General features: G+C 44.3%; 2 protein-coding genes across 12 annotated transcripts in view; one reads left to right on the top strand and one right to left on the bottom strand.

Annotated features, from left to right (window-relative positions):
- Positions 1–21999, bottom strand: part of LOC129562889 (U3 small nucleolar RNA-associated protein 14 homolog A-like) — a 142688-nt gene extending 120689 nt beyond the window's left edge. For 4 of the 10 annotated variants that reach the window (XR_016038280.1, XM_088839943.1, XM_088839945.1 and 1 more), the window contains exon 1: positions 6457–6592. Coding sequence is in view for 4 of the 10 variants with exons in the window: in XM_055436363.2 (XP_055292338.2) it covers positions 20821–20894 (74 nt within the window). In the remaining 6 variants the exon portion in view is untranslated. Of the gene's footprint in view, positions 1–6456; positions 6595–17891; positions 18129–20820; positions 21034–21753 lie in introns of those variants that run through there. The other 6 variants (XM_055436365.2, XM_055436364.2, XM_055436366.2 and 3 more) reach the window with 6 other exon arrangements.
- ANP32A (acidic nuclear phosphoprotein 32 family member A) overlaps positions 18192–27963 on the top strand; it is a 39187-nt gene continuing 29415 nt past the window's right edge. The window contains exon 1 of one of the 2 annotated variants that reach the window (XM_055436373.2): positions 18192–18443. In XM_055436373.2, coding sequence (XP_055292348.1) covers positions 18390–18443 — 54 coding nt within the window. In that variant the 5' untranslated portion in view covers positions 18192–18389. Of the gene's footprint in view, positions 18444–21662; positions 21813–27963 lie in introns of those variants that run through there. The other variant, XM_055436372.2, reaches the window with a different exon arrangement.

Raw genomic sequence — 27963 nt, 5'->3', positions numbered from 1 at the left:
TTAAAGCTATCAGCTGATTTTTTAGCAGAAACTGCAGACCATAAGGGAGTGACATGATATACTTAAAGTGCTCAGTTGTTTCAGTCATATCTGACTCTTTGCGACCCTATGGACCATAGCCCGCCCGGCTCCTCTGTCCATGGGATTCTCCAGGCAAGAATACTGAAGTGGGTTGCCATTTCCTCCTCCAGGTATACTTAAAGTGATGAAAGTGGAAAAACATATCACCAAGAATGTTCATAAAGAGAAGTCGCTCAGTTGTGTCCAACTCTTTGCAACCCCATGGGCTGTAGCCCACCAGGTTCCTCCGTCCGTGGGATTTTTCAGGCAAGAGTACTTGAGTGGGTTGCCATGAATATTCATACAATGTTCTTAAATTCACACCTCAATTTTAGTATTTTTTTCCATAGATTTCAGTGTAAACTATCATATTTTCTGTAGTAAAGACAGTTTTACTTCAACCTTTTACAATCTGTATTCCTATGTCTTTTGGCTACGACATCTAATACAATGTCAAACAGAAGTAGCTATAGTGAAAATACTTGCCTTTTTCTGACTTAAGGCAATATTTTTTCAACATTTCACCATAATTGTATCATGTTAGCTCTGGGAGTTTCTTAGATGCCCTTTACCAGGTTGAAGAAACTGCCATGCCAGTTTAATGTGTTTTAGTTATGCACTGATGCTCCCTTTTATTTAATGCTTTTTCTGAATCTACTGAGAATATGATATGGGTTTTTACTTATACCTTATTATTGTCGCCAGTTTCATTGCCTGATTTTCTCATGGCAAACTATCCTTGTCACCATGGAATAGATCTCATTGGCTAAATTCTGTTTAGGAATATGTACCTGTGTTCCTGAAAGATGTTGATCTGCGATTTCCTTTTTTGTAATTTCCTTGTAAAGTTTTATATCCAGGATATGCTGAATTCATAAATGCATTAGAGAATATTCTCTTATCCTCTATTTACTGAAAGAATTTATGTAAATTAGTATCCTTTCTTCACTAAATATGTGATAATCATCTGTGCTTGAAGTTTACTTTGTGAAAATGTTATTAGAAAGGTTTGCTATCAATTTATTTAATAGATATAAGACTATTCAGATTTTCTATTTCTTCTTGATTGTATTTTGGTAAACTGTGTTTCAAAGAATTTGTCCATTCATCTAAATATTCATATTTGGTGGCATAAAGTTATTCATAATATTATCTTTCTCTTTTTTTAAGATTTATTTATTTGTTGGCTGTGCTGGGTCTTCATTACTGAGCACAGGCTTTCTCTGGTTTCGGCGAGCCAGGCCTACTCTTCCTAGCGGTGCACAGGCTTCTCACTGCCGTGGCTTCTCTTGTTGCAGAGCACAGGCTCTAGGTACATGGGCTTCAATAGCTTAGGCTCGCAGGCTCAAGAGCATGGGTTCAGTAGTTGTAGCACACAGGTTTAGTCACTCCGTGGCATGTGGGAATTGTATTGTATTGAATTCTCCAAATATGATTGTGGATTTGTCTGTCCTTTTCCTCTGTCAACTGCTGCTTTATGCATTTTATAGCTATATTCTTAGGTGCGTTGTCATTGCTTCCTGTTAACTCTCATCAATTTGGAATTTCTCTTTATTTCAAGTAATAGCTTCTTGGCTTAAATTTTACTTTCTCTGATTATTTGATTACATATGATAATATTAATGTGATCATACTTGCTTTCTTTGATTAGTTGTTGAAATGACATGTTTGTCTTTTCACACAAAACTTATTTGTGTTTTTATACTTTTGGGCATTTTGGCATGTCTCGTGTAACCAGCATCTAATGGGTCTTTTTTTAAGATTTAATTTATTTATTTATTCATTCATTTTTGACAGTGCTGGGGTTTCATTGCTCCACGCAGGCTTTCTCCAGTTGTGGTGAGCAGGGGTTACTCTTCATTTTGGTGCACAGGCTCCCCGTTGTGGTGGTTTCTTGTTGCTGAGTGTGGGCTCTAGGCATGCAGGCTTCAGTAGCTGCAGCTCGTGCATGGGCTTTGTAGTTGTGGCACATGCCCTGTGCCACGTGGGATCTTCCCAGACCAGGGATCAAACCCATGTTCCCTGCATTGGCAGGTGGATTCTTAACCCCTGGACTACTAGGGAAGACCCAGGTCTTTTTCTTTTTTTAATCTTCTGCCAATCTGTTTTTTATTGGTTGTTTTGTTCCTTTACACTTACACTTACTCTCATTATGACATAATTAAATTGGGGTTACATCTGCCTGCCTGCCTAAGTCTCTTCAGTTGTGTCTGACTCTGTGTGGCCCTATGGACTGCAGCCAGGGTTAAGTGTACTATCTTGCTATTTTTTTCCAAATTTCCCCATCTGTTCTTTTCTTCTTCCCTTCATATCTTCTTTTTATTAATCAGGTATGTTGATGTCCCATTTTATCTTTTTGTTTCCCTTTAACTGTAAGTCTTTTCAGCAGTTAATCCTAGCATTTTTTTAAAAGTGTGTTCTTATTGCAGTATATCTACTGTTGTCACAGATAATGCAATAATCTTACAACAGTTTACCTTCATCGCCACACGCATATTTTTATTGATTTTATGTATTTTATTTCCTACATATGTTATAAACCCCACAAATATTTGTCATTATTGTTACTAGTCAATAGTCTTATATTTACTCAGTATGATGATGTAGGACCTTTTCCTTTTTAACCTGATTTTTTTTTTTTTTGGTCATGGAAGCTTGCTGGGGATACAACTATGCAGCTCTTATTTATCTGAGAACATTTTTTTAACTCTCATATTTGAAGCATTTTTTTTCTTCATATGAAATTCTAGTTTGACAAGTTTTTTTGTGGTTTTTGTTTGTTTGACCCTTTAGCAGTTTGAAAGTGAAGTTGCTCAGTCGTGTCCAACTATTTTTGGACCCTATGGACTGTAGCCCACCATTCTCCTCTGTCCATGGGATTTTCCAGACAAGAATACCGGAGTGGGTTGCCATGTCCTTCTCCAGGGGATCTTCTTGACCCAGGGATAGAACCCAAGTCTCCCGCATTGCAAGCAGACTCTTTACCATCTGAGCCACTAGGGAATCCCTTTTAGCAGTGTAAGGATGTTATTTCATTGTTTTTCAGTGTCCATAGATTTTTGTTAAGATATCAACTATTATAATAGTTTCCCCAGGAGGTACTGTGGCTTTTCTTGACCACTTTAAAGATTTTCTTTGTAAGTTAACTTTTCAGAAGTTTGACTATCGTATCCTTAAGCGTGGTTTTCTTTTATTATCCTGCTTGGTGTTTATGAAGCTTTCTGAATGTGTGAGCTTTATCATTCATTAAATTAGGAAAATCTCAGCCATCAATCTTCAAATGTCATATATGTCTTCTCTCTCTCCTCTCTGGGATTCCAAATACACGTATGTTAAACCTTTTGCCTATGATCCAAATCTCTGTAATACTTTGTTCTTTTTCAATACTTTTTCTTTCTGTCTTGTTTAAATATTTTAGACTATATTTGAATCTAGACTCATACTGTAACTATTCAATTAGCTCTTAACTGCAGATGTTTCAACTTGCATTTCTAGAATGCCCATTTGATTCTTATTCCTAGATTTAAATTCTCTACTGAAGTGCTCTTTTTATCAATTTTGCTCATCTTTTCCTCCAATTTATTTAACATACTAAGTACAGCTATTTTGAAGTTTTTGTCTGATAACTAATTTATGAATCATCTCTGGGTCTGCTTCTTTTATTGCTTTATCTCATGATGATTTGTGTTTTTTTTTTTTTCCTCTGCACATTCAGGGATTGGGCATGTATGTGTATGTGTCTATATCCACTAGTTAATACAGTGGTTAAAAAAATGAAGAGGTTCTAGATTATATTGTTTCTCTCTAAGGTTGAATCTTGTTCTGGAAGCAAGTGTCTATTTAAGTCTAGCCCTTACTCCTGTGGGTAACACTGCTAGTTCATGGTCCTTAATGCTAAGATGTAGCCTTTCTGGGACCTTTATTAGTGTGGAGGAATTTGTGAAGCTTTATACATTCTATAGGGCTTCCCAGGTGGCACCAGTGGTAATGAATCCACCTGCCAGTGCAGGAGATGTAAGAGATGCAGACTGAATCCCTGGGTCAAGAAGATCTCCTGGAGTAGGAAATGGCACCCCACTCCAGTATTCTTGCCTGAAAAATCGACACTAAAGCCTTTGATTGTGTGGATCACAAAAAACTGTGGAAAATTCTTAAAGAGATGAGAATACCAGACTACCATACCTGCCTCCGGAGAAACCTGTATGCAGGTCAAGAAGCAACAGTTAGAACTGGACATGGAACAACAGACTGGTTCAAAATTGGGAAAGAAGTACATCAAGGCTGTATATTGTCATCCTGCTTATTTAACTTATATGCAGAGTTCAGTTCAGTTCAGATCAGTCACTCAGTCATGTCCAACTCTTTGCGACCCCATGGACTGCAGCAAACCAGGATGCCCTGTCCATCACCAACTCCTGGAACTTGCTCAAACTCATGTCCATTGAGTCGGTGATGCCATCCAACCATCTCATCTTCTGTCATCCCCTTTTCCTCCTGCTTTCAATCTTTCCCAGCATCAACGTCTTTTCCAGTGAGTCAGTTCTTCGCATCAGTTCAGTTCAGTTCAGTCGCTCAGTCGTGTCCGACTCTCCGCGACCCCATGAATCACAGCACACCAGGCCTCCCTGTCCATCACCAACTCCCGGAGTACACTCAAACTCACGTCCACAGAGTCGGTGATGCCATCCAGCCATCTCATTCTCCGTCGTCCCCTTCTCCTCCCGCCCCCAACCTTTCCCAGCATCAGAGTCTTTTCCAGTGAGTCAACTCGTCGCATGAGGTGGCCAAAGTATTGGAGCTTCAACTTCAGCATCAGTCCTTCCAATGAATATTCAGGAGTGATTTCCTTTAGGATGGACTAGTTGGATCTCCTTACAGTCCAAGGGACTCTCAAGAGTCTTCTCCAACACCACAGTTCAAAAGCATCAATTCTTTCGCACTCAGCTTTCTTTATAGTCCAACTCTCACATCCATACATGACTACTGGAAAAAACATAGCTTTGACTAGATGGACCTTTGTCAGCAAAGTAATGTTTCTGCTTTTTAATATGCTGTCTAGGTTGGTCATAGCTTTTCTTCCAAGGAGCAAGCGTCTTTTAATTTTGCTCACCATCTGCAGTGATTTTGGAGCCCAGGAAAACAAAGTCTCTCACTGTTTCCATTGTTTCTCCATGTATTTGCCATGAAGTGAATACATCATGCAAAATGCAGGTGGGATGACTCACAAGCTGGAATTAAGATTACCAGGAAAAATACCAACAACCTCAGATGTGCAGGTGATACCATGGTAATGGCAGAAAGGAAAGAAAAACTAAAGAGCCTCTTGATGAAGGTGAAAGAGTAGACTGAAAAAGCTGTCTTAAAACTCAACATTCAAAAGACAAAGTTTATGGCATCTGGTCCCATGGCAAGTAGATAGGGGAAAAAATGGAAACAGTGACAGATTTTATTTTCTTAGGCTCCAAAATCACTGTGGATGATGACTGCAGCATGAAATTAAAAGACACTTGCTCCTTGAAAGAAAAGCTATGACCAACCTAGACAGCATATTAAAAAGCAGAGACATCACTTTGCCTTCAAAGGTCCATCTAGTCAAATCTATGTTTTCTTCAGTAGTCATGTACAGATGTGAGAGTTGGACCATAAAGAAGGCTGAGTGCCGAAGAATTGATGCTTTTGAACTTGAGAGTCCCTTAGACTGCAAGGAGATCAAACCAGTCAATCCTAAAGGAAATCAGTCCTGAATATTTATTGAAAAGACTGATGCTGAAGCTGAAGCTCCAGTACTTTGGCCACCTGATGGGAAGAGCCAACTCATAGGAAAAGACCCTGATGGTGGGAAAGGTTGAGCGCAAGAGAAGAAGGGGACGACAGAGGATGAGATGGTTGGACGGCATCACTGACTCAGTGGACATGAATTTGATCAAACTCTGGGAGATAGTGCAGGATAAGCCTGGAGAATCCCATGGACAGAGGTGCCGGGTAGGCTCCAGTCCATGGGGTCGCGAAGAGTCAGACATCACTGAAGCGACTTAGCATGCATGCAAGGAAGCCTGGCGTGCTGCAGTCCATAGGGTTGCAGAGTTGGACATGACTGCGTGACTGAACTGAACCTCCAATGTCTCCCCATATTGTGAAACCTCAGAAATTGTTCTCTGCTAGGTTTCCTAGAGTCTTGCCTTGCTCATTCACATCTCAACAGTGAGCCAAGTAACTGAGGGAAATTTTTATGCAATTTTGGAGGGCTGCTTCTCTGCAGCTCCCTTCTCTAAGGCACCTTGCCCTCCAAACCCAGCTGGTTAGCAGGTCTGAAGCTTGATCTCTTTCCTGTGCCCCAAGACACTCCTGTTCTCTACTTGGCCTTTCATCCCTGGGGTAGAAGAACATGAATCTGACCTCAAGTGCTTCCTTCTTCTGCCTTGTTGCTGTCCAGTGTCATCATTCATTGCTTTACACCATTCGTCCTAACTTTCATTGTTGTTTACAGCAGGCAGGTGAGTCAAACATCAGGTATTCAGTCACAACCAGAGCTGGAAATCAAGAGATTCATTTTTGTAACGGGAATGAATTTAAGGAACATTTATATTTTTCTCATCTGTAACCATAGAGAAAGGCTAAGCATAAAGATCCTCTTATTAACTGCTGCCACTCAAATTCCAAACTGAAAGTCTTATAATTTTAGAGTTCTCACCTTTATTTTCATGCTCCCTTAAAATAATAGCTTAATAAAATATATTCATTCTAATCTTTGCTAAATTTTCTATTCATAAAATTGGAGTGAAACAAAAACATTTGCATATTGATTTTCATATTTATAGAGCATTACAGACAAAAAGTTACATTTTTTAGGTCAAAGGTAGAACACATAGTACAAGTGCTAAAACAGATTTCCTTGGTTTGAGGTGTGGAACATGATGCTTTGATATATGTATATGTTGCAAAATGACTACCACAATAAGTTTAGCTGACTAACATCCATCACCACCAATAGTTTTGTTTTTTTCATGTTATGAGAACTTTTAAGACCTGCTGTCTTAGCAGCTTTCAAATGTACAAGACTTTGGTCATCACGCTGTACATTACATCCCCAGGACTTATAACTGGAAGTTTGTACCAAAAGGTAAAAAACTGCCTTTTCCCATTTTCTCCACATGCTATCCCCCATCTCTGGCAACATCAGTCTGTTCTCTGCACCTGTGAGTTCAGTTTTTTAAGATTTCATTTAAAAGTGAGATTACACAGTGTTTATATTGCTCTGACTTCTTTCATTTAGGATAATGCTCTCAAGGTCGATCCATGTTGTTGCAACGCACTCATCCATCAGTGTATACTTAGGTTGTTTCTATATCTTGGCTATTGTAAATAATGCTGCAGTGGCATGGAGGTGCAGGTATATTTTCCAGGTAGTGATCTCTTCCCTCAGCTGTATACCCAGAAGCACAATCTCTGGACCATCTGACAGTCCTGCTTTTCATCTTTTGAGGAAGCTCCATACTGTTTCTGTAGCAGGTGCACCAATGTACATCCTCACCAGCAGTACATGAGCGTTCCCTTTTCTCCAAATCTTTGACAACACTTGTTGTCTCTTGTATTTCTGATCAAAGACATTTTTGAGATGATAGACCACTGAGGTTTTGATTGGTATTTCCCTGATAATTAGTGATGCTGAGCACCTTTTCAGGTACCTGTTGGCCATTTGTATGTCTTCTTCAGAAAAAAAAAATGTCTGTTCAGTTCCTCTATACATTTTTTTCATTGGATTCTGTTTATTATGGAATTATTGTTTATATATTTTGACTATTAACACCTTACCAGATACATGATTTGCAGAAAATTTCTCCCATTCTATAGGCTGATTTTTCATTTTATTGATAGTATCTTTTGCTGTGCAGAAGTCTTTTAATTTGATGTAGTCTTACCCATTTAATTTTGTTGCCTATGCTTTTGGTATCAAATCCAAAAAATCACGGTGAAAATCAGTGTCAAAGAGTTTACCCCTATGTTTTCTTGTAGAAATGTTGTGGTTTCAGGTCTTTGAGCTTTGTTGTATCATTCTGTCTTGCTTTTTGATGAATGTAAAACCCAAAGGAATAAATATTGTATACCTTCATTAAAACTGGCAGAGACACAAAATTAGAGTTAGGGAGCTCTGTAATTCCCATCTCTCCTCCAAATTGTCTTTTAAGACAATTCAACCCCTGGGTGGGAGCCTAAAATAAAAGACAATTCCTGAGTAGGAATCTAAAATAAAAATTTTATAGTAGAAAAGCTTCTGTGTTATGGTCATAGAAACAAGAATTTATTTTTGTTTCCCTCATGTTGGAAAGAATAAAGAAGTTGCTTAGCCATCTTTGTTTCTCCAATCCCCTATTGCTATTTATGTGACACTGAAGACCAAAGTTATTTAAATCAAGGATCCCTGATCTCCGGGATCTAATGCCTGATGATCTGAAATGAAGCTGATGTAAAAGTAATAGAAATAAAGCATGCAATAAGTGTAATGCCCTTGAATCATCCCAAAACCATCCTCTCCCCACCCCCAGTCCACAGAAAAATAGTTTTATGTGAAATCAGTCCCTGGTGCCAAAATGGTTGGGGACCACTGATTTAAATGTTTCAAAGAAACTTTTTAAAATAAAGTGCCAACTATGCTCGAAGCATTTATTTAGCCGTGTGTGTGTCTGTGTATATCCTGTGCTAAGTTGCTTCAGTTGTGTCCAACTCTTTTTGGACCCTTTGAACTGCGGCCCGCCAGGCTTCTCTGTCCATGGATTTCTCCAGGCAAGAATACTTCAGTGGGTTACCATACCCTCCTCCAGGGCATCTTCTCAACCCAGGGATCAAACTTGTGTCTCATTATTTCTCTTGCATTGGCAGACAGATTCTTGACCACTAGCACCACCTGGGGAGCTCTAGATATATGTAAATTTATATAATGTTTGACACATTTTTGTTACCCCTCCATTATGTCAGATCTTCCAAATGTGTCAAACATTCTTGCCTTCACAGTTACTATGGGAGGGGTAATTGAACATAGTACATGGAATTAAGTGGTCTCTTGATAACTTTTGTAGTGTTAAAAAAGCTCAAGGAAGGAAAGATCTTATTTGTTTGGGTGGGCCATGAAAGGTTTCATGATGCAGTGCTATCAAAATTGGTCTTAAATTTTGGGTAGAACTTTGGTAAGGATTAAAAGGAAAGGGCATATCACATCAAAGTGATACAAAGGGAGAGTCACATCAAAGGTAGAAAAGAGGGGAATAGCAGATGATCTGATCTGTCTAGAAATTAGAGATAACAATAGGAAGGTAGTGTGGGGTCTTCTCATTGGGGGACTATGCTAGTTTGTGGGGTGTAAGCCACCTGGAGCCAAAGAGGCTACTGCTGATGGGAGGAACACTGTGACTGGAGCTCAGAAATACTCATCTGGTCATGAGAGGACATCAGGACTGCAGGGCCAGTGCTGGTCCACAGGAGGTTCTAACTACTTGAGTAGAGAGCCTTGGAGAATGTCATGATTTGCATAAAATTCAATTTATTTAAGGTAAGACTTTCCTATATTCTGAAATTAGCCCTCTCTATTCTACTATTTAAAAATAGTCTATAGAAAATATATGATAAATCCCCATGTTCATTGCAGCATTATTTACAGTAGAAAAGACATGGAAACTGTCAGTGTATGAATGGATAAATTATGATATATACATATTTATAAATATTAGTATATGTGATACATATAAATGTGATATATATATGAATATTATCCAGCCATAAAAAGGAAGCTTTTAAAATAATGTTCTTATTTGGTGAAATTAAAAGTTGGCAGTCATATATTGGTCCTTAATACATTTTTAAAAAAAATATTATTGGTCAGAAAACTAAAAGCCTGGGAGCTACGGTCAGTTGGAGCTGGTTGAGTACTCTTGGACAGAATGGAGAAAGTGAGCTGGAAGGAGGAAAGATATTTGGGAAATAAAACTTAGAAGGTGAAGCAACCATTTGGCTATGTGAGTCAACAGAGGACAATTCGAAAGGTGCCCTAATAAAAACAGGAGAGTGAGGAACATGATGGTATTTTGGTAGAGGCAAAGTAGGCAGAATCGGGCTGCCCGGATAGCTCAGTTGGTAAAGAATCCGCCTGCAATGTGGGAGACCTCGGTTTGATCCCTGGGTTGGGAAGATCCCCTGGAGAAGGAAACAGCTACCCACTCCAGTATTCTGGCCTGGAGAATTCCATGGACTGTATAGTCCACGGGGTTACAAATAGTCAGACCCAACTGAGCAACTTTCACTCACTCAAAGCAGGCAGAGGCTAACAGGGAAGATCATTTTAGTTGTGGCAATGTTCTGTGAATGATCCTGTATGAAACTTGAAAAATGTCCCTTGGGCAACTGAAATGTCAGTCTGGAGCTTGGAAGAGAGGTCATTTCTTGATGAAAAAAACATTTATTTTATACCTACTATGAGCTAAGCACTAAATTTAGGGGGAAAAGATATATTTGCCTGTCATTTATAGAGACTCCCTTACAATGATCTTCTCTTCATTAAGTACTTGTTTCTTAATACAGTCATTCTTGGGGATCCATGGGTGATTGGTTCTAGGACCCACTGCAGATACCAAAATCTGAGGATGCTTGAGTCCCAGGGTGGGCCTCTGAAGCTGTCCCTCTGCATCCATGGATTCAACCAATCTTGGTTGTGTTCTACTCCCTTTATTTTTTTTAATCTGCATGTTAGTGAACCTACACAGTTCAAACTCATATTGTTCAAAAGTCAACAATATAGTGATTTTACTTCTCTTTTATGGTGCTTTAGAACCTCTAATTCAAAGATACATCACAAATACAATAATAAATATCTAAAATGTACAACTGATCTACAAAATCATAAATGAATCAAAAACTAAAACTGAAAAAAAGTTTTATTACTGTATTAGTTAGCCGAGGCTTCAGTAACAAACAAACATGTAACAGCACAGTACCAGAGTTTCTAACTTGGTCACACTCTGTCTCTTGATGAGCAAGTGAACAGGTTGGTAGAATGGCGCTCCAAGGAGACCCAGGCAGATGAGGGGTTCCACCTTCATGAACAACACATGGCTTCCAAAGTCACACTGTCACTTCCATCTCAGTCAGCATGCATTCAAGATTTCATCCCTCAAAGTGGCAAACATTACTTCTACTCACACTCTACTGGCTAGAACTCAGATACACGGCTCAATCTAACAAGGGCAGCTGGGAGACACCATCAAGCTTTATGTCCAGGAAGAGGAGGAAATGGATTTGGTTGAATAATTAGCTGTCTGCCATGGTTTGTATTATTAATAAATTGTCTGAGAAAGAGTTAAATTCTAATAAGTGAAGCACTTGATCATGAAGAGCATTTAGTCTGTCAATAAATAGAATCTTGAGCACTGCATCTCTGGAGAGAAGTTACTGACATTTATAAGGAACGTCTATTCGTGTAACAGTTAAACCATGCTTTAATAGTTGTAAGAATAAAACAGTTGAATTCCTATAAGGTTGTGCAGAGTCCTTGCCAGGGTATCATTTGCTTTTTCCAGCTGAAAAGCAATCTAAGCTAAGTGACCTGAGATGATGGGGGGCAAGAGGAAAAAGGAGAGCATCCCAAGATTAATATGTTTTCTATAAGCAGATCCTTTCCGACCTTCCTTTTTGTTCCCAGGAACGTGGGCCTCTTTGATGTGTTTGTGGTTTTTGCATTTCTTTCACCATCAGCATTTTTTCTTCAAAATTGTCCTTAAAGTGACTGCATCCTATTGTGAACCCTTACTTAGCCTGTGACCACTTGCCTATTTCAAATAAATTTTTACTACAAATCTCATACTCATCAGCTTAGTTCTGCACCTGAGCCTGAACATATGTTCACAGAAGTAGACAGAAATCCATCAGCAGTAAAAACATCACTACTCATGATCTTATATCACCTGATATCCAGAGATCTCTGCATTTATTCATGATGTATGACTTGTAGATTACTTCTATCTTTAGCATAGCCCTTAGGACTAAATTCTTTGTGACTTAAAATCAATTATCTCTACTGCAGATCCTTCTTCTCAAAGTCTTAGTTATTACCAGCTCAGCTTTGTTAAGTATTTCGTTGACATCACATCGTTTCTTGTGGCCTCAGGTTTGGAGAGGGAAGCATTTGAAAGAAAATTAGAGTTCAGCTATGAGCTCTGTTTTAGGTTGATCCTAGATAGATGAGGCAATCTTGTCTTGGTCTCTTTGGATTGCTTTAACAAAATACCACAGGCTGGATGGTTTACAAATTTAATGTGTTTAACAGTTCTGGAGGCTAGGAGTTCCAGGTCAGGTGCCAGCATGGTTGAGTGAAGGCTGTCTTCCAGGTTGCAGACTTCTCACTATGGGGCCTCTTTAATAAGGGCACAAATCTCAATCATGAGGGCTCATGATTTAGTCACCTCCTGTGGGAGGAGGCCCTACCTCCTAAGACCAACACTTTGGGGATTAGGATTTCAACATATGAATTGTAGGGGAAGGTGCACAAACATTCAGACCATAGCAAGTCTCTTCCTGGTAAACAGTAGTGAGCAGGGGAAGAGCTCAGACAAGGCTAATTTGGATCTTTAGGAAACCTTCACAGTATTATTTAATCAAAACATTTCAGTGGATTTTGCTTTTGGTCATCTAGCATCAGAATACTCTTTGGGCAGGATTCTTAAATAGATGGGGAAGAAGCACTGCAGAAGGTACAGAGGGCAGATAATCTTTTCCTCTGATAGCTGGGGTATCTGCAAATGGTCCTGCCCAGGGCTTTGAAGGTATGACACAAAAATGAAGGCTTGTGAAAACTCATTCACAGCAGTGGAGGGGTGTAGAGTCCACAGGCTAGAGCTGACTGCTGAGGTATGGGGTCCTCTGAAGACTGTACCTAGAGTACCACATTAACTGCTCCAGATCACTCAGCTTTACTGCTCTTTTCCTCCACCTTGGTCTTTGGTTATGTGATACAAGAAATTGCCTACTGCTTGTTCAGTCAGGGAAAGTTTCTATTGTCTGCAACTAAGAATTCCTACTAGCACAAACATCCCCAAAATCTGCTATATTTTCTATTAAAATAATGTTTTCTTCTTACAAAAATTACTTATCAACTGAAAACCTTAGAAATTACATAGACAGGAACAAAAAACAGTGTAACTTCATCACCCACAGAGAACCTCTGTAAAAAGTTTTAAACATGTTCTGGTGCATACTCTCCTAGACTTTTCCCTGGATATGTGAACGTATTCTGTTTATTTAGCTATTATAAGAAAGTGCTGCCACACTGGGATCAACATGATTGTTATTTACCTGCTACTCTGCCTCATCTATAATACTGCTTCTCCCCATGACATGAATATAGACATCATGAGTTGGTCCAGCCTTGTGAAAAGAATTTGTCACCCTTAGGCAAGGCAAGTTGCCTTTGAATAAACAAATGTAGAAGTGTCATAATTCTCCTACACAAGAAGGCATACAAAATGATTTCGGACGACAGTGTTCCTCTGCTGGGTAAAAATCCTCATATGACTCTGGGTGAGGTCAAGTGATATGTAATTTTTATATTCAAGTTTCTACAGTTCAGAATTTCAGAGTAAGTTCAGGTTGTAGGCATACTCTTCTGAGGACCTAATATTTCCATGAAATAATTTTAAAATTACTAATTTCTTAGCGTGCATTATATTGATCTCTAGGAATTACAGAATATACATTTTTAAATAATTACTTTTATATACAAATAACTTCCATTACAAAGTAGGTAAGGTGAGAGGACAACTTTACCAGGCAGGCTTAAACTTACAGACTATTTGCAGATAGTAAATACATTAAAAGTTCTTAAGAAAGTCTGTTGTCTACCTCTTCCCTCTTAATAGACTTCAGTACTCTTCTTCAAAGAGATAACTTCAACCCCAGATAGATTAAGATGAATCAGTAGGTTCTAAACGCATTTTTATTTTTTCAACCTCTGATGCCCTCAGCCTTGGTCTGTGGCTCTTCATTCCATTATTTGCCTTTAAGGCATCTTTTTTTTTTCCCTCATGGCATTGTTGTTGTTGTTTAGTCAGTAAGTCCAGGCTGACTCTGCCACCCCATGGACTGTAGCCCGCCAGGCTCCTCTGTCCATGGAATTCTCTAGGCCATTCCCTTCTCCAGGGATCTTCCCAACCCAGGGATCGAGCCCAGGTCTCCTGTACTGGCAGGCAGATTACCTCTAAGCCACAGGGAAGCCCTTTTATAGCCGTATTTAATACTAAAAATAAGAACCTACGGCTATGGTTTTCCTCCCAGTGAATGGTAAACAAACTTTCCTTATTGCTACTCCCAAATACCTTTAATAAGTATATTAAAGAAACAGACTCACAAAATTTATAGTGAGTTCCTGCCTGGAGAATCCCAGGGACGGGGGAGCCTGGTGGGCTTCCGTCTATGGGGTCACACAGAGTCGGACACGACTGAAGTGACTTAGCAGCAGCAGCAGCAACAAGTATATAGGTGATAGTTCTTTTTTTCTTTTCAAAATAAACTACCTTTAAGCTGCTTTTGTGATTTTTTACTATTTTAAAAATCATATATAATGACTATTTTCATTATATATTGCATAATGACAGTGGTTTTTCTCCATAACCAACACAATGATAAGGTGTCAATAATTTAATAAAATTCAATAAATTGAATGATAAAATCATCCAATGCTTTATTAAGCAAAAGAATTAAGAATGTTTAACCTTTTAGATCCTGAACCTCAACATGCCTTTGCTATTCAAATCAAAATGCAGTAGCCTTCACATTTGTTACCATGAATTTCAAAAGAATAATTTACATTTCTAAGAAAAAAAGGGAAAAAATCTGCATTTGTAAAAGCTATTTATATAGAAAGACAAAAGAGAACATAACTAAGCTGGAGTCTTTCCATATCATTGTCTTTTGGGGTCCAGGCAGCAAAACCATGATGTAGGTGAAAAAGTACTATGGCCAGGTTCCAGTGTTTGTGATTGAAGCTGAAGAAAAAGAAGTTGAACTGTGAATACCTTAACTTGACTCATAAAAGGATGCTAACCAGAGGGTCCCCATTTTTAGAGACCAGGCAAGGGTAAATGACTTAAAATGGCAGCAGCATCAACATGGGTTACTTATAAAACAGTACTTTTCAAAATGTATCAAGAGGCTAAGGACACCCAGTGCTCATCTCTCTTAGAGAATAAGATTGTTCATTTGTTGGGAATGGTTCTTGAAGGAAAATATTCTTCCTGTTCTGGAAGGCATCTTTCCTTACTTGAAGGCCACTTTTCTTCCTAGGGGCTCAAACTTTTGAATTGTATCTCATTTATTCTTCTCAATGTGAATCAAATCCAGTTCCAGAAATTACAAACTGTATCTTTCATAACCTAACTCCCATTGTAGAATCCTTCAAGAGTTAGGAATTCACTTCCCACTCCAAAATTCAGCCACATTCCTTGATATGGGGCTTCCCTTCTTACTATGTCTGATATTCAGAGCCATTAAGGGAACACTTATTTCCTGTAATATGCAATGAAGTCCAATTTAAGAAACAACTCTGTTAAACAGGGACTATAAGGGCAGTGGTGGTGTTTTGTTTTGATGTTTCGTTAAGTAGCCTGGGGCAAATGGCTCAGCTTTGGCTGAGCTATATTATTTCTTTTTGGTAACAAAAATCAAAATCACTAAAATTTTCTGAGAAATAAACTACAAACAAATCTATTTGTGAGTGAGAGAAAAGTCTCTTTCAAAGTATGCTGGAAGTTAAGTATTCAATTGGCTAAATACACTTTTTGGATATTTTAACTTCTGTGACTGACATCCAGTAAAGCCTTCAATTCTAAAATCAGTACAAAAGCTGTTATAAATTTAATATTTTGAGTAGTAATCAAGTCACGACTTTTCCAATTCTGATTTGCTCCTGTACACTCTTTTTAAAAGGGGTTTAGGCTCCCAAGTCACCCATTCCAGTCTTTGTATGTCAAAATGAGCTATTTGTTTCAGTTTAGCAGAGCTGGATGGTGGGTAGCTCTGTATTTGATTGGTTGACTTTTAAAGGATTATTTCTCTGAAAAGATACTGTCTCATATCACATTGCTAGTGGGGTGGACTTAGCTGCAGTTAAAATTTTAAATTGAAGATGAGCATTTACCACCAGAGAGAACATAAACTTCAGGACTCTTGTGTTACATAGATCTATATATCATTTCAGCATAATGTGTTTGTGATGAAGAGCTCTGTTTTCAAGCAACCTTAAATACCATATCCAGAAATAACAACTGACTGGCAAAGAGAGGTAATTTGGGGTCCTTCTATATATATTTTAAAACGATAAATTCCAACTACACAAATTGACATCAATAAGATTAACAAAACTGATGACTGACATCTGCTAACACAAGTCAAATAAAACACCCCATAATACTTATACCTAGATGAAATAAAACAATGGCTTCCCAGTTTTATTTTGCATCTCCCAGTTACTCAAAAAGTAAACATGACCCCTTTTCAAATTTCACTTAATGTTTTACCTGAAAGAACTTACTGACTAAAATGCTTAGTTGCAGGATTTCACATTTGCAATCCACCAGGTTACAATTTTAAACTTACAGTTTCTTCCCCGGTGTAGGCATTCTGTATGTGCCTTGTACTTAACATTATCACTTTTTATTTCCTCCTTAATTTTATATGTTCAAGAATATAACTGTATAAGTTATGTAAAAACATTTCAAACTTACAACATAGATACGTATTGGTTTGTCTATCCCTTGAACCCATGTCTCTGAAAAATAAATACAACGTATCCAAAAGAACTACCTTGGAGCACATGAGGAAGAGTGTAGACATGTAGAAATAAAAGAATCGAAAAATACTTGTGTGGAGATGTATTTGTCCTGTTGACAGCAGTCCCTATGATCTGTTAACAGACACAGGCAGTCAACTTAATACACGATAAATGTTCTAGAAATCGCCACAAAAAGTTGGTAACCAAGTAGGAATTAAGGCTTTAAGATCTCTTACAACAACTGTGATTCAAAAACCCCAAAGCAAGCAAACCGTATAACCTGGAGAAAGTGCTCCAAATAGAGCCTCTCTGGCAGTCCAAATTGAACCAAATGACTCAGGTGGACAATTAAAAACTGTGCGCCGTTTTCTTTCACTAGGTCAATAAAGCCCATAAATAATGTTTGGTCCAGAAAACCAGACTTACTAGCACCTTCCTTTTCCATTTTTAAAATATTCAGAATATTCAGCATCAATTCATAGTCCATGGTCTTCACTCATTTATTGACTAAACAAGACTGCCGGTGCCTCTAGATCACTACTTCCAAGCTGACCTTACATGACAGCAAACTGAAATGCCCGTCTAAGTTGAGGGTCTAGACCGCGAGGTAAGTCATCCAAAGGTGGACGCATCTTGTTTACTTATGTATTCAAGGGGCTGCGAAGGCCACGGCTGGACTACGACGAGGAGGGAGGCGAAGGGTCGCGCGGATTGTGAGCCGCAGAACCGGAGTGGGAACCCGCGGAGGAGACGGGGGGCAACAGCCTCGCTCCGCTAGCTCGGCCCTTTGGACCCAGAAAATGACCAGCCCCTCCCCCAGCTGCACCCTTGACCCCTCCCCCCTCTTTCCAGGCCTTTCATCTGCCCGCTCGCCGGGCAGTCCGCGGCGCCCAGACCTCTCGCCGCCGCCTCTTTCCACAGCCCAGTCGTGCGGCGCGGACAGAACCGGGGCGAAGCCCACGGCCTAGCGAGGACCCCTACCCCCGGCCCCTCCGGCCGCACCCCTCCCTTTCGTGTAACGCACCTGCGGCCCCGCCCCCGGCCAAAAGCTGAGGCGGCGGCGGGCTGGCGAGGCCGGGCGGCTCGGCCCTCCAGGCACAGTCGCCTTCCCTTCCCCCGCCATTCCGCCCACCCCCCTCGCTCAGCCACCGAGCTGCCGCCGCGCTCCTCAGCCGCCCCGAAATCTAAAGGGGTCCGTCTCCGGCACCACAACCAAATGGCCGAGCCTCCCTGGCCGGCTGCGCAGCCCGCCCATTGGTCCCTTCCCCCCCGCCTCCACCACCATTCGCTGTTGCCCGGAGATCGGCGGCGGCGATTGGCTAACGCTGCTGCCACTCATTCGCGGGACCGCCGATCCCGCCTCCACGGTGATCAGGTTAGTGTGCGCCGCGGGTGCTGGGGGCTCGAGAACCGAGCGGAGCTGGTTGAGCCTTCAAAGTCCTAAAACGCGCGGCCGTGGGTTCGGGGTTTATTGATTGAATTCCGCCGGCGCGGGAGCCTCTGCAGAGAGAGAGCGCGAGAGATGGACATGGACAAACGGATTCATTTAGAGCTGCGGAACAGGACGCCCTCTGATGTGAGCATTTGCCAAAAATATCTCTGTCGGTCCATTCTCCTACTTTGTGTGTGTGCGCGTTAGGGGGAGGCACTTTTTTTTGAGGGGGGGCGCCCGGGAGATGTGGGTTTGGGGGTCGGACTGCAAATGAATTGCAAGGTTGGGGGGTTGCAATGCCATCCAAGCATGTTCCGGCTGCCGCCGCCGCTGCCCTTGGTGTGTGACTACCTGTGCGTGTGCTCCCGCGTGTGCGAATGTGGGTGCGAGAGTGTGCGTGCGAGTGTGCACCCATCGGGGGCCAGCGGGCGCACGCGTTTGGGTCGGAGAGAATGAGGCAAAATAACCCTCTGAGCTCTCTGCTCCCGTGACTCCGTCTGGGGAAAAGATTAACGAGGCAGGAGGAGGAGAGGGGCTGCCTCCTGGATTTAACAACAAAAAAAGGGGGTTTTATATTTTATAAATGAATTCCCCCCTTCCGCCCCCCTCCCGCGCCTTCCCCCTCCCTTTCTCTCTCTCTCTCTCGCACACACACAATAAGTTTTGGGCTTCGCGAGTCCGGTTTAGTTTCTGATAAATGTGGGCCGAGGCCCCTGGGGAGAGCGCGTGGGGAGGGGGCTGCAGCGGAGTTGGGAATGGCTCGAGTTTAAAGTGCGTCTTCATTTCTTTGCAGTGATGAGGCGAGAGACGGGGGAGCCATATTTGTAACTTTGTAGTGTTCGTGAACGCGCCCTTTCTCTCCCTCCCTCCCTTTCTCTGCCTCCCTTCCTCTCCTCCTCTGTCTCCCTCACTCTTTCCACCCCACCTTCGGGCCAGATGCTGATGTTTCTTCCTTTCCTTCCGAAGGGAGGATAAATGGAAAGAACGGGGGGAGGGATTTTCGAACGTGCAAAGGCACAGATAATCCCCGCGCCTCCCCACCTCGCGCGATCGCTACTGCAAGTTACCCAAAGGCTACGTCCCGGTCCCCCCTCGCCCCTGCTCCTTCCGGCCTCCCTAAGATGCCAGCCCTTAAGCCCTGACACCCCCCGGCTGCGACCCCCGGCCCGTCTTTCTCTAGGGTGGGCTTCTTGGCAGCCATTCGGCGCCCGATTAATAAATGGGCCCGGGAAACTTTGTCAGGACGCGAGCTGCCCAGAGCTGGTGCCCGTGGTGGGTATTGGCTGGGTCCAGATTTATGCGGGCATAGCAGACACGCAGCTCGGGGATGGGAGTTTGCCTTCCCGTTGCCGTTATTGATTGGGCAGCAGCGGGAATACAGCCGGAGGAAACTTACACGGATGGGAACTGGGAGGCTCGGGCGAAAGCTCACCCCCAAGGAGGGGAAAGGTGAGGGTGGGTTACTCGGACGCCCGTTTTTATTTCTGTCTCCCTCTCGCTTTCAAACACTGTTTTATGTGAGTTGGCGGCTCAGCGGAGGAGACCCCGGGTCTGGGGCGGAGACGCTGGCTGACTCCTCCGGTGGCCCCTCCGGGACCAGCGGAGCGCGGGCGGGTGGACACCCCCACCCCAGCCCCGGTGGCCAGGGTTCCACAGAGTTGGGAGTTTGGGGAGCACCGTGCGCTGACCTGTCGCCCCTCCAACACGTTAAAACCCGAATCCCTGGCGGAGGCAGGCCTTGGCTTCCTCTTTTCTCTAGTTCCTCCCCCAAACCTGAGTGAGACTTTTGAAAACAAGATCCTTTTTGTGCCCCCCCCCATCATAACGCAGCTGTGGACTGTAGACGTGCAGTGCCTTATGGCGCGCAGGGCGGGGAGGGGGTGGCGGAGGGACGGGAGGGGTTGCCAGCCGGAGGACGCTGGAGTTTCCGCGAACAATTTGCCGGCGGTTTGCGTTTCCCTGGCCAGTTTCATCCCAGCTTGGACCCCGAGCCAGAGGACTGGGGGGCTGGGTGTGGTGGTGGGGGAGGGGGCCGGAGCCGCGGGCTTCCCGCGTACTTTCCGGAAGCCCCCCGTGCGGAGGGGGAAGGGCGCCAAGCAGGGGGCCGGGGTCGCGGCGGGAGGGTGTGGAGGCGCGGTTCGCGCGGCCAAGCCTACCCCCGCTGCTGGCCAACTGGGAGCGAGATCGAAAGCGGGTCGAACCGGCTCTTTAAACTTCCCGAGTGTGTGCTGGGGGAGGGGAACGCGCCGCGCCGGTCTGGGAGCGATTTCTCACGCTTCGCCCCCTCGCCTCCGAGCCTCCCGGCCCACGCGCCTGCCCCCTGCCTTGAGGCGGGGTGGGGGTGGCGGGGGCACTTTCTGCGCGTTTGGGGAGGCGGGGGAGAAAGCTAGCTAATGCGGGACAAAAGGGGTGGGGGAGGAGGGGCTCGTTGTTTCACACGTTCTTAAAATAAACAGCTCCCGGAGAGCGCCCCCTGCACCTCTCCCCGCCCTCCTCCCCCCGGGACCCCCATCACACCCACCTTGGGAGCCTCTCCCAACTCTGATCCGGGGGCTGGTGGCCGCGCCGCGACGCCGAAATAGGACGAGCAGCCATGTTTCCCGGGTCTCGCGCGGCGCGCCCCGCCCCTCCCCCACGGCGCGGCCGGCGCCGAGCGCGGGGCTCCGGATGCGGGCGCCGGGCTCCCTGCGGCGCGGGGCGCGGGCCGGCGGCCGAGGGCCGGGGCGGCCGGGCCTCGTGCGCGCGGGCCGGGCCGCGGGCGCGCCGGGCTGGCCCGTGGGCGGGCCCTTTGGCTTCCCGAGCTGGTTTGGAGCTCGAGGTGTTTTATTATTATTGTGTTTTTAACCGCCAGGCCCGCCGGAGACCGAACCCGAAGGGCGCCGAGGCGTTCCTGGGGGCCCGTGGCGGCCGCCGGGGCCCTGCACGCCTGTGGCAGGCCTGCCGGGCGCCGGGCTGCCATTTTGTCACCGTGGCTGTTGTCGCTGTGGGGGGGGGGGGGCGCAGACTTGCGCCATCGCCCCGACGGCCCCGGACGTGGGAGCAGCACGGGGAGCGGGCTGCGGGGACCCCCGGCTGTGCTCTGGGCCCCGATGTGGGGGGGCCCTCCCGCTGCCCCCGGCCTGAGGCCCCTCCGGAGCGTCGCGGCGGCCGTTGCTGCCTGAGGGCGACGATCCTCCCCGCGAGCGCTCCCCCCACCCCCCGGCGCGCTCCCTGCCTCCCCGCCCCGCTTCTCGCCGGTATTTCGTCCTTCCTCCGGCAGGCGCTTTAGAGGTAGTTCAGTGTGGCCCTAAATACGAACGGATCGACCCTGTACAATTTGCTTTTTCGGCGGAACTGATAGGAGGGTAGGGGGAGAAATTAAATATGAGGTCTCCTTGGCGGGTTGAGGGGGCGGGCGGCGGTGCGGACGCGACTCTAGCGGCCCTGACTGCAGCCAAGGACAGCAGCCGCTTACCCGGGAGGGACGAGTTGATGCGTTGGGGAAACGCCCTCGGGGCTGGGCTCTCCGGGAAGGTAGGTCGCGCTCCGGGTTTCAGGTGGGTGTTGCAGCGCCCTGCTGGCTGCTAGCGGAGGCCCTCTCGCTCTTCCTCGGCTTCTCCCCCTTTTATTTTTGCCCGCGGGAGGGCGGCTACAGTAGTAAATGTAATCCTAAACCGAGACGAGTAGGGGATGAGGCTTGGTTGTTAAAGTCATGTTAACTTTTTCCAACTGCCTTTCTTTGGCTGTTGACTGCGGAGCCAGGCAAGTCATCCGCGTCGCCAGCATCTCTCTGGGACTTTTTAAAGCTGATATCCATGTTGGTTAAGCACCTCACTGGTTAAACTCTGGTACACGTCTACATGGAGACTAGCTTTCATGGCAGTGGCCGGCCAAGGCTGCCCAGGAAGCCAGGTTTAACTTTGACCTTTGGAATACATCGCATGATGTTTTCCAGACTGACTTACTGCCTAACTGGGTTCAAGTAGCCTGATATTAACTCCAGTTTGTGCAAGCCTAACCAGGGATCCAGGAGCAGAAAATTGAGCATGAATTCTGTATGGTCATGGTCAGTTATGTTTTGTTACTGGATTGTTGCTGCTGATGGCGGTTTTGAGCTAAGGGCTTCACGGGGAAGTAGAACCACACAGGCCTGAGTTTAAATTCCTCCTGCCACAGAAGTAAGATAAATTTACCTGCTCCTGTGAGCTCAGGCAGGTTAACTTAACCTGCCTCTTTGATTCTTGGTTTCCTCACCTGTAAAATGGGGATAATCCTATTTAATAAGTCAGTGACAAAACTGGCCTGATCTGGCCCTCAGGTGCTCAGTATGTGATAGTTTTATTTCTCAGATATTGGGGTACAATGAGGTACAACTTTGTGCTTCTATAGGGTTTATAGAACAGTAATAATAACTAATGTATGTATAGCACCCATCTATGCCTGGAACAGTTCTGAGTGGATTACACAAATCAATTAATTTAGTCCCCACAGCAGTATTGTGAGGCAGGTACTATTATTATCCTTATATAAACATAGGAAAACCAGGCATAAAGATGTTATCACAGCCAAACTTCAAACTCCATCCCTAATCTCTACTGCCTCCCCTGACGCACCCTTACTTTAAGGTACAGTGAGGAAAAGCTTTTTCTTCCCTGGTTTTGAAATGGTGCTACCCTGTGTGGAAGTTTGAAGAGGGGACAGCTTCATAGTTGAAGATACTGAGTTGGGTGGGCAGGATCAGAGGCTCTCTGGATTTTCATGGGGGTGGGGTGGGGTGGGGAGGGGAGGAGTCAAATATCTACTTCCCTAGATTGGGTTAGCACATCACATCTGGTTAGGCTGAAAGAAATCTGGGCTTTTAGGTGTTGGGGGACACATTTTGAGTCATGAGAGGATAAGCAGGAGCCAGTCAGGCAGTGGTTTGTTGGGGATTGTGCATGTAATGTATTCCCCACTTTTATTAGTCTCCTTCTGCAGACACAAAGCTAAACAGAATTAGCACATCCTTGGATTCTAAGACCTAGTTTACCAATAACACTAGTTGGATCATCTCACTTAATCCTCCAAACAACTCCTTGGTAAGCCAAGGAGGGTGGCATCCTCTCCTGTGAGGGTGAATCATGCAGATTGGAAGAGAAAGTCAAACAGCTGGTAGGTAGCAGAATTGGGTTCTCCTCCTACTGTAAAACCAGAGATCCTTTAGTTAGGAAGAACTTTGAATATTGTTTAATTGTTGAGACCCATCACCAGAATCATCAGGGGAGCATGTAGAATGCAGATTCCTGGCCCCACCCCTAGACTCTGATTTAAGCACGTGCTTGCATGCTCAGTCGTGTCTGACTCTTTGGGAGCCTGTGGACTGTAACTTGCCAGGCTCCTCTGTCCATAGGATTTTCCAGGCAAGAATACTAGAGTAGGTTGCCATGCTCTCCTCCAGGGGATCTTCCTAACCCAGGGATTAAACCTGGGTTTCCTGCATTGGTTTAGCACAGGCATTGCCAAGTTTGGGGTGAGCTGCCTGTTTTTGTATTGTGAGCTAAGAATACTTTGTACATGTAAACACTGCAATCAGTTTGATAATGTGGAACACTTTGAATCCCAATTAAGTGAAGTGTGATCCCCGTTTCCCCCTTGCAAAAAATTTCACTTGTCTCCTTGGACCTTTATTATCAAAAGAATTGTACTCATTATATATTTTGAATTTTAATCAATAAAAGAATTAGGAAATTTGTTTTATTTCATTATAAAAATGTGCCTATGTAGTATTGTCAGTTTTGCCTTTAGGTGAAGGTTACTATCTGGCCCCTTACAGAAAAGATTTGGTAATCCCTGGTTTAACAGATTGTTGGTAAGGACCTTTTGATCTGGGTGTTTAAAAATTTTTTTAATTCATAAGTTTTTAAATTTTATGTGGGTGGTGCTTTAGGGGTTTTTCCAAGTCCTTTTACATGGTGCTGTTGACGTCTAGTAGAAATCGGCCTTGATCCATGAACATCCAAAAGAAGAGAGATCCTACTTGTTGCTGGTGTAACATCCCTTCTATCCAGAAGTTGTTCAGTGTAACCAACCAAAATTCTTTATCTTGCCTATTCAGGATATTTCAAAAGGCTTTTGCATGTCTTATAGTTAAATAGTTACTCTTTAAGTTTTAGATGTCTTAGAGGTAGAAGGAAGGAACTTTGAAGTGCAGTGGTTTGAGGCCTGGAAGGTACCACAGCTGTGTACCTGGTGGCTGACATCAGACCCTCAGAGCACAGTTTACTGAAAAGCACAGATAATCCTGGAATCTCTAGTTTGGGCCTGCTGCTCTTCCATAATATGTGTTGTCTGGGGACCAGCAGCAACGTGGCTTTGAGTTCCAGAACCCTTCTTTGTACCGGTAGCCTCTTGTGCCTGAGCTGATGAAGGTATGGATAGATTGGCCAGACCTTGGGAGGAGGTGATAAATCTAAGAGCACAAATCCCAGTACTTTAAGGACAGCAGACCCAGTTCCCTCTCTGGGCTGCTGCTGCACCACCAGCCTCTCAAGGTAACTTGCTCTGGACTTATACAGTCCTTCAGGCACCTGATTGAGCTCTGGAAGCTGGTCATCCAGAGTTTTATTTCATATTAATTTTACCACATTGAAGTAAAAAACCTCAGGACTGTTGGGTATCCTTTATGGAAATTGTATAGGATGTTCATTAGATGTGTCCTTTCCACGTGCCTGCCCTCTACTCTAGTGTATCACTTAGGAAAAGGGCAGAGAGTGGTACGAGCCCTGGTTGAATGATCTTGACCCAGTTGTTTAGTCTGTGTGCTGACTTGGTGAAGAGAAGGCCCACTACTCTTGGCGTCCAGACAGGGTTCTCCCTTCCAGATGTTCACTGCCATGCCCTCGCTGGCACCACACACATTGTGACCTGTCCGCCCTCTATTCTAGCTAGTACTCTAGTCTCCTGGAAAGTACCCTCCCCTGGTACCCCATCACACTGCCTTCCTCCCACGAGCAAGTAAAGAAATAGTGACCTGAGTCTGAATCTTATATTACATATATTGAAATATATGAAATGATAAATACCCAGCAGTGATGTTTTCATTAAAGAAATGGAGTCTGCCAGAGATGGAGAATTGTGAAGGCATCTGTCATTCCAAACTTCTCATTTAATAAAATGGGTTGAAGGTAGATGAGCAAAGTGGCCCTGGGCCCCTTTCCCAGGCATGGAAGCAGCCTGCATAGAACCAGTTGTCCTGATGGCATTTGTTGCGGTGAAGCCTGTGAAGTCAGATAAGATATATCTGTTCACCAGCACTGGGCCCCATCCAGTGTCTATTGGCCACACCCTGCAGCCTTTGTGTTTTCACGCAAATTTGTTTCCACTGGGCAGATGCCCTGGTGCAACCATCTGTTGCTTTCTTTACCAAAACTTTTTTTTCCGCAGCAGATTTAAGAGATCAGTTTACTTACCCGACTATGATTTTAATGTGGATTAAAGTCTGGGCTGTCTTTCCCAGAGAAATTTGCCTTTGGAGATTCCGGTTTGGTGAGGAAATTACCAGAGAACTATTATAGACTTGGGTGCTGTTCTCAGCTTTGGTATTAATTAACTTGAACAAGTTGTTTGTCCTCTTCGGGCCTCTGTTTTCTCCACTCTAAACTGGGCATTTCGAGTGAGATCAGTGACTTTCAAGCTTTTCATTCCTATAGTAAGAAATGTTTCACACTATGTGTGTACATGCACAGGCTAGCTGAAAAGCTAACAATATGCTCCTTTACTATGCATAAGACACTTCTCTATTCATTAAAAAAAAGTGCTGGCTTTAACCCGTAAATTGATTTCATTACTTGTTAATGTTTGGAAGACAGTTAAAGATGAATATTAAGTTTCCTTCACACAAATATTCTGTGGTTTGATTTTGGGCGAAGGTGGTGGGAATGCCGTTTGGAGCTTTGTGAAATCTCTCCACCGAGAGTCAGCAGTGATGCCTCTGCTTTTAAGCCAGCTCATCTTGGGTCCCATGTTCTCAAGCTGCTCTCCTTAATTCATTCCCAACTCTCACCTTCTCCCAGCATTGTGGAGTCACTATCCTAAATTGACTCAGTGGTATAGAACACACCTGCCAATGCAGGAGAAATGGGTTTGATCCCTGGGTCAGGAAGATCCCCTCCTGGAGAAGGAAATGGCTACCTGCTCCAGAATTCTTGCCTGGGAAATTCCATGTGAGGAGCCTGGCTAGCTACAGTCCATGGGGTCACAAAAAGTCGGAAACAACTGAGTGACTAGACAACAACAGTCCTAAGTTCCTACCTGGATGGATGCCTTCCAAGTGTCCTGAATGTGCCAGCGACCCTCTGCCAAGCATGTTCCTCCACCCCATTCTCTCTGCCTTACCTGCTGCTGCCCTCTACCATACCTCAGTGTGCAGCACTGGGTGCCTGGGGGCTTGAACATTTCCAGGGTTGGGGGGGGGTGCACTTGGCCCCTACTTTCCCCAAGACTGCCTGGGTGTGTACTCTGTAGCCCCCACTTCCAGCCCTTGGGCAAGCCCTCCACTTCACAGTACCTTCCCTGTTTGTCTCTGTAAAATGATGATGTAATAGCACCTACCACCCAGTCTGGCACACAGTAAGCACGCAATAAATGTTAGATGTCGTTGTTATGGTCTGTTCTGCTGGAACACCACAGTTGGCGTTCACTTAAAAAAAAAGCTTACGTTATCAGCAGACATACTAAAGAGTAACATTTGTTTCAATGGGGAAAGAGGTTAGACTTGCCAGAAGTTGTTTTTCCCCACAAGCAGTTCAGCACTGAATGTGTTGTTTCTCTGTGTAGTTATAGCATCTACATGTCAAGGAACAGCCCCAGCACTGAATTCCAAGTAGTTTCAACTTGCCTTTTTCCTGGACACGCCTGGTCACTACCTCCAGCAACTGTGTCAGACTCTTCTCCTCAAACTGCCCACTGACCCTCCACTCTGCCTCCCAGCCAGCAGAAAAGTATGTCTACCTTCCTCCTACAGACAAAGTGGAAACCTCCAGGTTTCCCAAGAAATTTCTAGACCAAACCTGTGCCCAGCTCAGCTGTCCTTTGGATCTTACCTGGGCCTGCGCTTGTTACCTTTTTCCTCCTGGGTGCCTAGCTACTCTGGATCCTTCTCAAGCTTGGGATGTTTCTCTCGGCTTAGACAGCAAACATCCCTTGATCTTATGTCTCACTCTTGCTACTGGCCATCTCTCTTCCTTTGACGTTCAGACTTCCTGAATCGTCTCTACCTTCTCACTTCTCTCACACCTCAGCCTCCTTAGTCTGGTTGGCTTTCTAAACAGCTCCCCCAATCCCGGAAGCCTTCACTGTTGTCTTTTCTATGATTCCTCAGCAGCAGTATTCCTGCCCTTGATCTTCATGAGATATGTTCCCGATTACCTCTCCCTTTCTCCAATATTTGTCCTGTAGCTTTGGCCACTCCTCAGTTTCTGGGGTCCTTTCGCTCTCCTCTGCAGACGTGAAGTATTGGGCCCAGTCAAGCCCAGGCCCTGAGCGCGCTCTTGTTTTATATTCCCTGTCCTCACTTGTTCTTCCTCCCCAGTCCTTCTGGGGCCTGATGTTTGCTGTTAACATCTCTGATCCGACCTCTTGGCTGAGCTCAGGATGCACCCAGTGCCTCCCCTCAAGTGTCCCCACCGCACCCCACATTCAGCATGCC

The sequence above is a fragment of the Moschus berezovskii genome, chromosome 9, assembly GCF_049115385.1.
Source record: "Moschus berezovskii isolate FMDL1 chromosome 9, NW_MosBer_1.0, whole genome shotgun sequence".
In the NCBI taxonomy this organism is placed as follows: Eukaryota; Metazoa; Chordata; class Mammalia; order Artiodactyla; family Moschidae; genus Moschus; species Moschus berezovskii.
This window is presented reverse-complemented; position numbering and strand designations above follow the sequence as displayed.